The sequence below is a fragment of the Poeciliopsis prolifica genome, unplaced genomic scaffold (assembly GCF_027474105.1).
Source record: "Poeciliopsis prolifica strain line A6 unplaced genomic scaffold, Auburn_PproV2 SCAFFOLD014, whole genome shotgun sequence".
In the NCBI taxonomy this organism is placed as follows: domain Eukaryota; kingdom Metazoa; phylum Chordata; class Actinopteri; order Cyprinodontiformes; family Poeciliidae; genus Poeciliopsis; species Poeciliopsis prolifica.
Window position 1 is genome coordinate 10,700,766 of NW_026562389.1, and position 11,735 is coordinate 10,712,500.

At 40.3% G+C, this 11,735-nt stretch overlaps 1 protein-coding gene across 1 annotated transcript; it reads right to left on the reverse strand.

The window, feature by feature from the left end:
- Positions 1-7,052: 7,052 nt before the first annotated feature.
- On the reverse strand, positions 7,053-10,382 carry dmrt3a (doublesex and mab-3 related transcription factor 3a). Its single transcript, XM_055039066.1, has 2 exons — positions 9,978-10,382; positions 7,053-8,220 (listed from the first exon to the last, which is right to left on the reverse strand). The coding sequence occupies exons 1-2, from the start codon at positions 10,366-10,368 to the stop codon at positions 7,208-7,210; spliced, it is 1,404 nt and encodes a 467-aa protein (XP_054895041.1). The 5' UTR covers positions 10,369-10,382; the 3' UTR covers positions 7,053-7,207.
- Between the last annotated feature and the right edge of the window lie 1,353 nt (positions 10,383-11,735).

Genomic DNA, 11,735 nt, shown 5'->3' on the forward strand with positions numbered 1-11,735 from the left:
CACGTCCTACTTTCTTCTGGAGGCGAAACACCGGAGCGATTCCTATGAACCTCTCCGGGCTCGGGCTTCCCGCGCTCTGATTGGCTGGTTCCAAAGCCGGTCCTGGCCAATAGGATGCGCTTTAGTCTCACGGGGCGGGACGGTCCTCCTAACGGCTGGAGATAGTAACGGTCAACTGTCATTTGATTTCTTCTCAGGTAATATTTACCGAAAACAGTAATAATATGAATTAGTCTTTCTGAAAAGTGGAAGGATTCTTGTCCTACAATGTTATAGGACCTTAATTCAACATTGGTGCTTAAAATTATTCCTGTAATCAAAAAGAAAGCTAATCATGAGCTAACAGGTTTACACAGTGCGATAAGCTGCTTCACCACAAGAGGGCACCAAAAACACTAAGCTTCATAGAGAAAGAGATATTTAGATAGAGATATATGTGTTTTATATCTTTGAAATTGCTTTTTAAAACACAGTTTTGTAAAATAAATAAATAAAATTGGTTTATTTTGTAAACTGCTCTGGAAGCATTTCTTTAGTTATTTAATGGCTCACCATGTCAACAAGCTTGTGATTTTAATTGAGTTTCTTATTTAATGGAAACGTGTTAGTTGTGAAATTCTGTATTTTTTCTACACCAGCTGAATATTGACTAAATTTTGCACATATCTGTAGTGGAAACGCAGCTGTTGCGAAACAAACTGCAAGTTGAAGTTTGTCCTCCTGGCAGGCACTGCAGAGGACGACTATAATGTTTTCACAACAATCCCACCAGAGATTAAAAATTAAAAACTCTTAAGTCAGCATGGAGCTCAATACCCACAAAGAGGCAACCTCAGATATTTCCAGTTGATTTTATCTTAAAGCTAATCCTAAACCCATCCAGATTAATCTAATCCAGATATATTCACCGATTTATCTCTCTCGTATCGCTGGGTGTGACCTGAGGCTCTGAAAGACAAAAGAAAGTCCCTTTGTTTGCATTTCGCTGACTTCAAGAAAGATTTACTGAACGATTAAAGAAGACAAGCAGAGTCGACTGACTACTGTGGGAACGGAGCAGGAGATGAGACACGACAGGCCTCCCAGCTTTTGTCCACGGCGGGGAAATTAATGGCCGGCGTGACGTGAACAGGAGAACGTGGAGGCATTTGGGGTTTGCGTCATGGATGGACTGGGTTTTAAAGAGAAAAATATGTTTTTGTTGGGGGTTTTTTTAGGATTTTTCAAGTAAACCAATAAAAAATGAACCGGCATGTGCTGAATAAATGTCTCTCTTTGGATGTTTTCTGACAGCATGAACACAAAAGGTCGATTATTTTCAGTAATTTCACAGATGTTGAGTGTTTAACAAATATATTATTTCCTTTGACATTCCTCTGGCCCGACATTGCGGCCTCTGACAGCGTGTTTTCCTCCAGATGATGACTCCTAACTGCTCCTCCATGTGCCGAAGGCGAAGACGTCAGGCCTGCAGGTGCAGCTTTATCCGCCTCTTCTCCTTAATTTACTGCGGAGGTTAGGAGCGGGCCACCCCGGGCCGCCGTTTCCACACCAGGAATGCTTTGAAGTAGCAGAGCAGGACGGCCCAGAAGAGGATCCGAGCCGCGGCGTCCAGGTGAAAAGTGTTGTCTGTGTCAGGCGCTTTTTAACTGGCAAACATCCAGCATGCAGGGAGTCCATCGAACAGGATCCACTGGATCACATGGTGATCTCTGGTCCTTTTCGGACAGGAACCCCAGCTTCCTGGACGAGTTTCAAAAATCTTCCACATCTTGGATTGGAAGTTTCATAGATTTTTTTCTAACAGGAGAAATGCTACCTCATAGATTAATAATAGATCTTATGGATTATTTATTATTAGAAAGAGCAGCACAACTCTTGTTATTTCTTTCTTTCTATCTATCTATCTATCTATCTATCTATCTATCTATCTATCTATCTATCTATCTATCTATCTATCTATCTATCTATCTATCTATCTATCTATCTATCTATCTATCTATCTGTCCTTTGATCAGATCAGATAATCTGATAAAGTCTCTCATGCTGCATGTTGTATTTTTGTTGTAGTTTTTCTGTAATTTTTATTTAGTTTTCTTGTAGTTCTGCTATAGTTTGCTGTAGTTGTGCTGTAGTTTTGCTGTAGTTTTGCTGTAGTTTTGCTATAGTTCTGCTGTAGTTCTGCTGTAGTTTTGCTGTAGTTTTGCTATAGTTCTGCTGTAGTTCTGCTGTAGTTTTGCTGTAGTTGTGCTGTAGTTTTGCTGTAGTTGTGCTGTAGTTTTTCTATAGTTCTGCTGTAGTTCTGCAGTAGTTTGCTGTAGTTTTGCTGTAGTTTTGCTAAAGTTGTGCTGTAGTTTTTCTATAGTTCTGCTGTAGTTCTGCAGTAGTTCTGCTGTAGTTGTGCTGTAGTTGTGCTGTAGTTCTGCAGTAGTTGTGCTGTAGTTCTGCTGTAGTTTTGCTATAGTTCCGCTGTAGTTCTGCTGTAGTTTTGCTGTAGTTCTGCTGTAGTTCTGCTGTAGTTTTGCTGTAGTTGTGCTGTAGTTTTGCTGTAGTTGTGCTGTAGTTCTGCTGTAGTTTTGCTGTAGTTGTGCTGTAGTTTTGCTATAGTTCTGCTGTAGTTCTGCTGTAGTTGTGCTGTAGTTTTGCTATAGTTCTGCTGTAGTTTTGCTGTAGTTTTGCTAAAGTTGTGCTGTAGTTTTTCTATAGTTCTGCTGTAGTTCTGCAGTAGTTTTGCTGTAGTTGTGCTGTAGTTTTGCTAAAGTTGTGCTGTAGTTTTTCTATAGTTCTGCTGTAGTTTTGCTGTAGTTTTGCTGTAGTTTTGCTAAAGTTGTGCTGTAGTTTTTCTATAGTTCTGCTGTAGTTTTGCTAAAGTTGTGCTGTAGTTTTTCTATAGTTCTGCTGTAGTTCTGCTGTAGTTTTGCTGTAGTTTTGCTATAGTTGTGCTGTAGTTCTGCAGTAGTTCTGCTGTAGTTCTGCTGTAGTTCTGCTGTAGTTGTGCTGTAGTTCTGCAGTAGTTGTGCTGTAGTTCTGCTGTAGTTTTGCTGTAGTTGTGCTGTAGTTTTGCTAAAGTTGTGCTGTAGTTTTTCTATAGTTCTGCTGTAGTTTTGCTAAAGTTGTGCTGTAGTTTTGCTGTAGTTCTGCAGTAGTTCTGCTGTAGTTTTGCTGTAGTTTTGCTATAGTTGTGCTGTAGTTCTGCAGTAGTTGTGCTGTAGTTCTGCAGTAGTTCTGCTGTAGTTCTGCTGTAGTTCTGCTGTAGTTTTGCTGTAGTTTTGCTGTAGTTCTGCTGTAGTTTTGCTATAGTTCTGCTGTAGTTGTGCTGTAGTTTTGCTAAAGTTGTGCTGTAGTTTTTCTATAGTTCTGCTGTAGTTTTGCTGTAGTTTTGCTAAAGTTGTGCTGTAGTTTTTCTATAGTTCTGCTGTAGTTCTGCAGTAGTTTTGCTGTAGTTGTGCTGTAGTTCTGCAGTAGTTGTGCTGTAGTTGTGCTGTAGTTCTGCAGTAGTTCTGCTGTAGTTGTGCTGTAGTTGTGCTGTAGTTCTGCTGTAGTTGTGCTGTAGTTCTGCAGTAGTTCTGCTGTAGTTCTGCTGTAGTTCTGCTGTAGTTTTGCTGTAGTTTTGCTATAGTTGTGCTGTAGTTTTGCTAAAGTTGTGCTGTAGTTTTTCTATAGTTCTGCTGTAGTTTTGCTATAGTTGTGCTGTAGTTTTGCTATAGTTCTGCTGTAGTTGTGCTGTAGTTTTGCTAAAGTTGTGCTGTAGTTTTTCTATAGTTCTGCTGTAGTTTTGCTGTAGTTTTGCTAAAGTTGTGCTGTAGTTTTTCTATAGTTCTGCTGTAGTTCTGCTGTAGTTTTGCTGTAGTTCTGCTGTAGTTCTGCAGTAGTTGTGCTGTAGTTCTGCTGTAGTTGTGCTGTAGTTCTGCTGTAGTTCTGCTGTAGTTGTGCTGTAGTTCTGCTGTAGTTGTGCTGTAGTTCTGCTGTAGTTGTGCTGTAGTTCTGCAGTAGTTCTGCTGTAGTTTTGCTGTAGTTTTGATATAGTTGTGCTGTAGTTCTGCTATAGTTCTGCGGCCTGACAGCATCTCGTCCTGCTGTAACCAGAGCTGTAGTGACTCGGTGCAGCGGGTTGCTGCTACGTTAATTATCCTCTGATGGACAGACGACACATGCAGCTGAACGCTAAACAAGGCGGACAGCATTTGTCTCTGACACCTTGACCTCTCGTGACCTAACGTGCAACAAACAGGAGGACCTGCCGGACAGCTGGCCGGAAACTATCACACACTGTGTGGATCACAGCCGAACATCTGCATTCTTAAATCATTTCACCGCTTTGAAATGTAGCTTCTGAACTTTAAACATTGTTGAATTTGTTTTTTATGTTTCTATTCTGGTCTGGGCTTCAGATTATCTCCACATCCAGTTCTCTGTCCTGCAAATCAAATCAGACTAAATAAAGTTTTAATGTTTCCAGAGAGGAACTGCAAGTCCCAGTCTGCCCACCAGGTGGCAGACTGGGAACGATAAACAGGATCTGATTCATTGGAAAGGATGGATCTTTCCTTGTATCTGTCCTTCTGTCTTTCTTTCTTCTTTCTTTCTTTCTTTCTTTCTTTCTTTCTTTCTTTCTTTCTTTCTTCTTTCTTTCTTCTTTCTTTCTTTCTTTCTTTCTTTCTTTCTTTCTTTCTTTCTTTCTTTTTATTTCTTTCTTTTGTTCTTTATTTATTTCTTTCTTTCTTTCCTTCCTTCTTTCTCTGGGTTTAAATTCTAATTATAAATGTTTTTTTCTAAAAAGCTCTACAAGCTGAAAAAAAGACATTTCAAAGTATTAATTTTATTTTTGAATAGATGTTTCCCTAATAATCTGGTCTTGTGTGATAAATGAATTGGCTGTTAGATGATTTTTAACACATTGAGGGTTTTCAAGGGTTTTCTAACTCCATCCACCTGCTGAATGGTCAGATTGAAATCTGGACTTTGACTAGGCACCTCTGAAATGTTTGTTTGAGTTTATGTTTTGGGTCATTCAGTCGTGGACCCGCTGTTATTTTTAGTCGTTGTCTTGCTGTGGAACCCAAATGTTTTTGCTTAAGGACAGGAATCCATTTTTCCAGACCATCATGCTGCCACCACCGTGTTTGACTATCACTATAATCTTTTTTTGTTTAACCCTGAAATATGACAGGAGAAACCGTCCAGGAAGTTCCGTCTTTATTTTGTTAGTTCACATTTATTATATTTTCTCAGAAGTTTTGTGAGTCTTTAAAATGTTTCTGGTCAGAAATGAATTTCATTTTCAACTAGTCTGTCTTTCTGACTGTTGAATCGTGAACTCTGACCTTTTCTGACCTCTACTGATGTTTTTTGGGGGGTTCTTTTCCGATCCCCGACTGAGTTATTATTAATTGGATAACATTTCACACACTGAGGTTTGCTGGAGTCCCAAAGCCTTAGAAAATGCTTTGCACCTTTTCCAGACTCTAAAATCAGTTTCCATTGCAGCGAGACAAACTGATTTATAACTGGCCTCATGTTAGCCAAAACTTTTAGGCGACTAAAGAGCTTTTCAAACTGCTGTGCTTTATTTTCGAAATGTCAAACTTTATTTTCGAAATGTCAAACACAAAGTCTCATAATCAGATGAGACTTTGTGTCTCATCTGAGACTTTGTGTCTCATCTGATCATGATGTGTTGCTTTCAGCCTCTTTAGATGGACGGGATTTGTGTTGGTGAGTTTATGTGTCTGCAGTCAACCTGGGGAAAATTCAACGCAGCGGTCTGTGGCAAATTAACAAACTTGTGATTTAACATGTAGTGCAAATATTTTTTGATATTTTCAAGAGGGGAAATATTTTTAATGCTCTAAGGTGCGCAGGGCCACAAACATCGGCGGTTTTAAATTTTCAAATAGTCACTAAGTTCATATTTAGCCAAGATTGTAACAAAAAATCTGAAAATTTGCTGTCATAAACAGATAAAAAGCTGAACATTGATTAGACTGTACTTGTTGTTCTGTGATTGCATGATCAACTAATTAGAAATATTGATAGACTTTAAATCAATAATTGGGTCATCTGCTAGCTTATGCACCAGATTATTAACAAAATTAGTCAAAAAAAGATTATTTTTGTCCTTCAAACCTTCTGTTACTGAGCTTGGAAGAAAACAATGGTTTGTTTGTTTTGTTACATCTGATTTAATCCCAAATTTCTTGGATTTCTCTGCATCGCCGCTAGATGGCAGCAATCACCACGTTTTTAAGAAGCCAAAACGAGAGACTGGAGCAAAAAGCGACACGTTGCAGTTGGACAAATATTTCCAAAATACAGATTTACAAAAGATTATTTACTGAATTTTATGCTAAACGGATCTCCACTGTGAAACAGTTTAGTGTCATTTTATGCTCCAACGTATCAACATTTTGTACATTTCTTAACCAACTCAGTTGCACATTCCTTTGGATCAGAGTGTTTTTAATAAATGCTCAGCATTTACGTTGCAATGTGGACCTAATTATGCAGTATGTCGTTCTTTATATATTTTATATTCCTTCCTTTGTGTTTATCTAATCTAATCACTTTGCTGTTTTCATAATGTGACAATAAAAGGATATTTCTGTTCTGTTTCTTATTAAAGTGTTGAAAAATATTTTTAAAAAAACATGAAAAGTTTGTAGATCTCTAAATTGCAAGGATCTAATTAATTTCATAATTATTCCAGTCGTGTCAAAAGGAGAGGATAATAATAATAATCCTGAAAAATCCAAGGAATCAGTTTGATGAGAGATTATATCTGAACCTTTCACTATTTTATTTATCCCTTTTAAATTCATGTCAGACAATTTAGTTGCACTGAAAAAAGAAATCAGATGATCCAACTTTTTAAAAAAGTGAATTAATTTGTTACAAGTAATCAGATTTAGTTCCAAATAAAGTCAGTTTGACATGTTGAAACAAATTAATGTTTTTAAGACATTATATAGTAAAGGTTCATAAACATAATAAATTCTGCTTGGCTTGAAAAGAAGAACATGACAAACTGCAGAAATGAAGCTGATCAGGTTTATTTGGCGTTTTGGACATGCAGTGTTGATCAGAGAAACATGCTGACAGGAAAAAGCTCCCAGTTTGTTACATTCGTCCAGTTTTTTTGGTCAAGTCATTTCGTCCGTGTTGTTCAAACGGTTTGAACAACAGAATCATTTCTGAACGGGTCACAGCCTCAGGTGGATGCGTTCAGGATGCGGGAGTCTGCGGAGTCTGAGCGCTCCTCGTAGTCCTCCTCCGGGGAGTAGAGGCCCGCCTTGGGCCCCAGAGTGCAGCTCTCCTCCTGGATGCTGATGCGCGGCTCCTCGGCGGCTCTGGACGGGATGATCGAGGAGCCGCGGAACACCGAGGCGCTGGCGCCCGCGGGCGCCGCCGGGCCGAAGGGGGAAACGTACTGCGCGGCGGAGCGCAGCTGGTACTGCTGCTGCAGCGCCACGGTGTTCCACAGGGTCACGTCGTTGTGCACGAACGGGCCGCCCTGGCTGCGCGTGAGCGAACTGCGCAGCATGAGCGGGTAGCGCGCGGGCTGCGGGAAGGACGGGTGCTGCAGCGGGACACCCAGCGCGCCCGACGCGGAGTCCGAGCCGAACCGCAGGGACTCTGGGACCCGGAAGGCGGAGCCCACGGACCACTTGGCGGAGGAGGACACCGGGTGGTAGGAGCCCAGCGCGTGCTCGAACAGGTGTCCGTTCTGCGGCAGAACCAGGCCGTCCGATACCGGGTGCGGCTCCGCGTGAGGGTGAGCGCTCCCGTCCGGGTTCCGGCTGGACAGCAGCACCTCGATGGCTCCGACCAGATCCCCGCCGCAGCCCCGCAGGATGAGCTCCAGCACCGGCGGCTTGTGCGTGGGGAAGATCTTCTTGAGGACCTCCAGCGGGGGCCGGTTGGCCCGCAGGCTGAGCGGCAGGCTGATGGACCCGGACAGGCCCTCGATCAGCAGGTTCGGCTCCCCGGAAGCGGACGGGTGTCGCTGCGGACTCTCGGCCTTGGCCTCCTTGTCGGCGCCGCCGGCTTTGGGGAGGCTGTAGCGGCTGTCGTCGGGCTGCGGCGCGGCCTCCGGCGGCTCCGGGGTGTAGCAGGAGCTGGGCTTGGATCCCTCCGGGGAGCTGGCCGGGTCCGGCTCCTTCTCACTGGAGCTGCCGGTGTTCTCACCTCCCGACGCCTCGTCTGGGCCGTCATCCGCAGCGTCTGTCAGTCAAGCACCCAAAACACATGAAGGACAGCAGAAATCAGCTGGAACAAGACAGGACTGCGCATGCTCTGAGCAAACACAAAACAAAAACATATCAGAGAAAATGTCATTAAGAGGCGCAAATTTCAGCCAAAATATCTCAGTAATTTTCTTTAAAAATTTTTAAAAAGAGGCAATTTCTTACTTAGAAAAGTCTAAAACGTTATTTGAAAATATGAAAATAAAATGACATTTTGACGTTAATCTCAGATCGTTTCTATAAAAACCAGAACATTTCTGGGCTTTGATTCGTTTCTAATCTTCCAGAAAAAACTTGAAACTTTCTGAATCTGCAAAATCCAAATTTTGATATTAATCTGATACATTTTCCAGGAACAAAAAGAATTTTCTCAGTTTGAAAAGTTGGTAATTTTCTAAAAACAGAAGAAATCTCAGAAGAAAATAGAATTTTTCTGCTTTCCAGGTTTTTTTCTGAGATTTCGTTTTTGGCAATCTGCTCATTTTTTCCATGTATCATGACAGCAGTAATTTCTTAATATTTAGAACCGGAAATATTAAAAGTGGCCTGATTGAACTGGAGTCTGTTTCACCTGCAGCTGCTTTTCTTCTGTGTCTCATTGTTTTTTGTTTTTTATAGGTGCAAATAAATTATTCTCTGTTATTCTCTGGGATGTAATTAAAAGCTACATGTTTTATCACTGAACTGCTGAAGTTACATTTCATTTTTTTTGTCTCGTTTAATAATTTAAACAAATAAAAAATTATTTTCTCAGCATTGCAAATTTTTTAGTCATGCTAAAAGGATCAGAATTTAGATTACAGATTAAGTAATCGGATCCATCATAACTCCAGCTGCATTACGTCATCATCAGATAACATTGTTACCAAGCAACAGCAGAGATTTGTCAATCATGCAAATAAATGAAAATATAAACAAACCATTATGACATATTTCTGTTTTCTGATTGGACCAAAACTTCAATAATATATACATATAAATCACTTTAAAATACATATAATTTTTTTTTATCTGTTTTGCTTTTTATTTACCAGATTTTATTTTTGTTATTTGCAATTTGAGCTCTGAGTAGTAATATTAGAGATGACGCATATGAATGTAAATAATTTACTTTGAGTTGTTGCATTTTGATATTTTAGTTGGTATTTTTATAGGAATAAATAAAAATATATTGTTGTTAGATAATTAATTCTAACAAGCCAGAATGAAGTCAGTCTCGTTTTCCTAAATGATCAAAACACAAATTCATATTCATCATTTCGTTTAGGAAGTTCTGATATTTTATCTCATGAAATATTTTGTTTGTCTGTTTAGGTTTGCAATCGTGGAAAGTTTTTACTAAACTAAACTAAATAAACTAAACTAAATAAATAAACTAAACTGTTCTCCATCTCTGAGTAATAACTGAAGAGCTTGTTAAATTTATTTCTGAATTGTTTCCTTCATTTGTAAATTAAAACATGTTGATAAAAGTTCAGAGGTTATTTTGTTCTTTCCACATGTTCAGTGGTTATTGATTATTATCTGTGCTGTTGTAGTAAATAAACATTTAAACACACTTTAATCCTAATGAGGTTTTTTCTTTAATGATCTAAAACTCGGGATTTTGCGCGTTAAATGTGTTTTTATGCCACTAGAAAGTTGCATCAAAAGAGTTTCTTTTGATGCAACCGGATCAACTTCTTAAAAAACATCATTTAAATTTAGATTTGCGGGTTTCCTGCAGCTGGTTACCTGTGCGTGTTTGCGGAGGCTCCGCGCCGCTCCACCTCAGCTCCAGCTCCTCGCTCCTGGCCGGCGGGGCTCCCTGGCTCCCGTCACCGGCTCCGCTCATGCCGATGCCCGGCAGCACCCTGAGGGACTCCGGGATGAGGCTCTCCAGGCTCTCGTTGGCCTGCTGCCGGCGCAGCGCCACCTGCGCCGCCATGACGCGCTGCCGCTCGATGATGAGGATGCACTTCTCGCAGGTGCAATCCTTGAAGCGGCAGTAGCGCTTGTGTCCCTTGAGCCACGACAGGACGCCGTGGTTCCTGCACCGGGCGCACTTGGGCGTCCTCTGGAGCGGGGCGCGGGGCTGCGACACCGGGGCCCCCATGTACAGGTACGGGGATCCGTAACCGTTCATTCTGCCGGCGGGTTTTCCTGTGCGCGCAAGAACATCTGCGGGAGGATCGCGGTGATCAGTCAGGGAGATGCAGCCGGAAGTGCACGCATGACAGGATGAAGACAAGAGGAGCCGGCTTGGCGCGGAGGATCCACTGACAGCGCAGAGACGCATCACACTGAGAGTAACCAAACGCTGCAAATCAAATCCAGGCCAGCAGGGCCGGTCCGAAACCGTGTGGGGCCCTGGGCAGGATTTTTACCTGGGCCCCCTCAAGCCAGCATGTAAACATTCCTGTAGTTAAATTAGCATCACACCAGCAAATAAAAACATAAACACGTTTAAAAATAAATACATTAAATTACTCACATTTCTTCTGTTAGTATTTTAGTAGATTATTATTGTTATTTCTATCATCTTTAGTTTTTTTTTGTTTTATTTTTCATATTTTAAATTTGTGGTGTTATAAAACAGATTATAAAGAATCCACTTTGTGCACATTAGCAAGGAGTTGGTCATTATTCTGATGCTGTTCAAATTCAGAAATATCTTATTGATCCCAAAGGGACATTAAATGTTGCTCAATTTAATTATTTCAGATTTTTCCAAAGTGTTATTGCAGATTGTGATGGCTGTTGGCAAGAAAGATTTCCTGCAGCAGTCTGTATTACAGCGAATCTGAAGAAGCCTCTGACTGAAGATGCTCCGTTCTAGACTGTCTCCTGATGGTCAGAGTTGTCCATAACTTTTTAATTGTATGGAAAATCCTTCTTTGCATCATCATCTGGTTCTGTTTTTTATGTTTTTAGAGAGAATCTAGACTGTATCATTTATTTATTTACAGCTTCACAAAATCAAACATTTTTAAAAAATATGTCAATTTATATTTTGTGATTTTCACAATAAATCTAAACGTTATTTTCAAGTAAATTTATTAATGTCAAAAATCTAAGAACGTTATTTATATGAATCCATCATTTGTGTAAAAATGATCAGAGGAAAATTTGACCAGCTGAAATATTTTATACGTTTTTATGGGAAATGTTCCTCTTAAAAATAACAGCAAAAAAAACTTTTTCACTAATTGTAAGTCTTATTTAAGACTCAAAAATTGACATTTTATTAATTGCACATGATACAAAGCAACAAAACAAATTGCAGGTTAACTCAAATATGCATAGATTTTCTTTCTTTCTTTTTTTTTTTAAGTTCCTGCCGCCCTTTCACATATTGCACCCTGGGTGCAGAGCCACTTTCTCCATTTGAAAATTCTACATCCTCCAACCACTTCCTGTTGTCTTCTTCGTGTTTTTTTTTTTTTTTTTTTTTTTTGTGTTTTTTTTTGCCAGGGTTGCTGGTCACGTGAAAAAAAAACAGTTTCCATGCAG

Bases quoted from the DNA above. Each gene is read 5' to 3' on its own strand.
- dmrt3a (XM_055039066.1), bottom strand. From the start codon at position 10,368: ATGAACGGTTACGGATCCCCGTACCTGTACATGGGGGCCCCGGTGTCG. The intron at 8,221-9,977 runs GTAACCAGCTGC...CTTGACTGACAG, and splicing joins GCCTCCGCAAACACGCACAG to ACGCTGCGGATGACGGCCCA.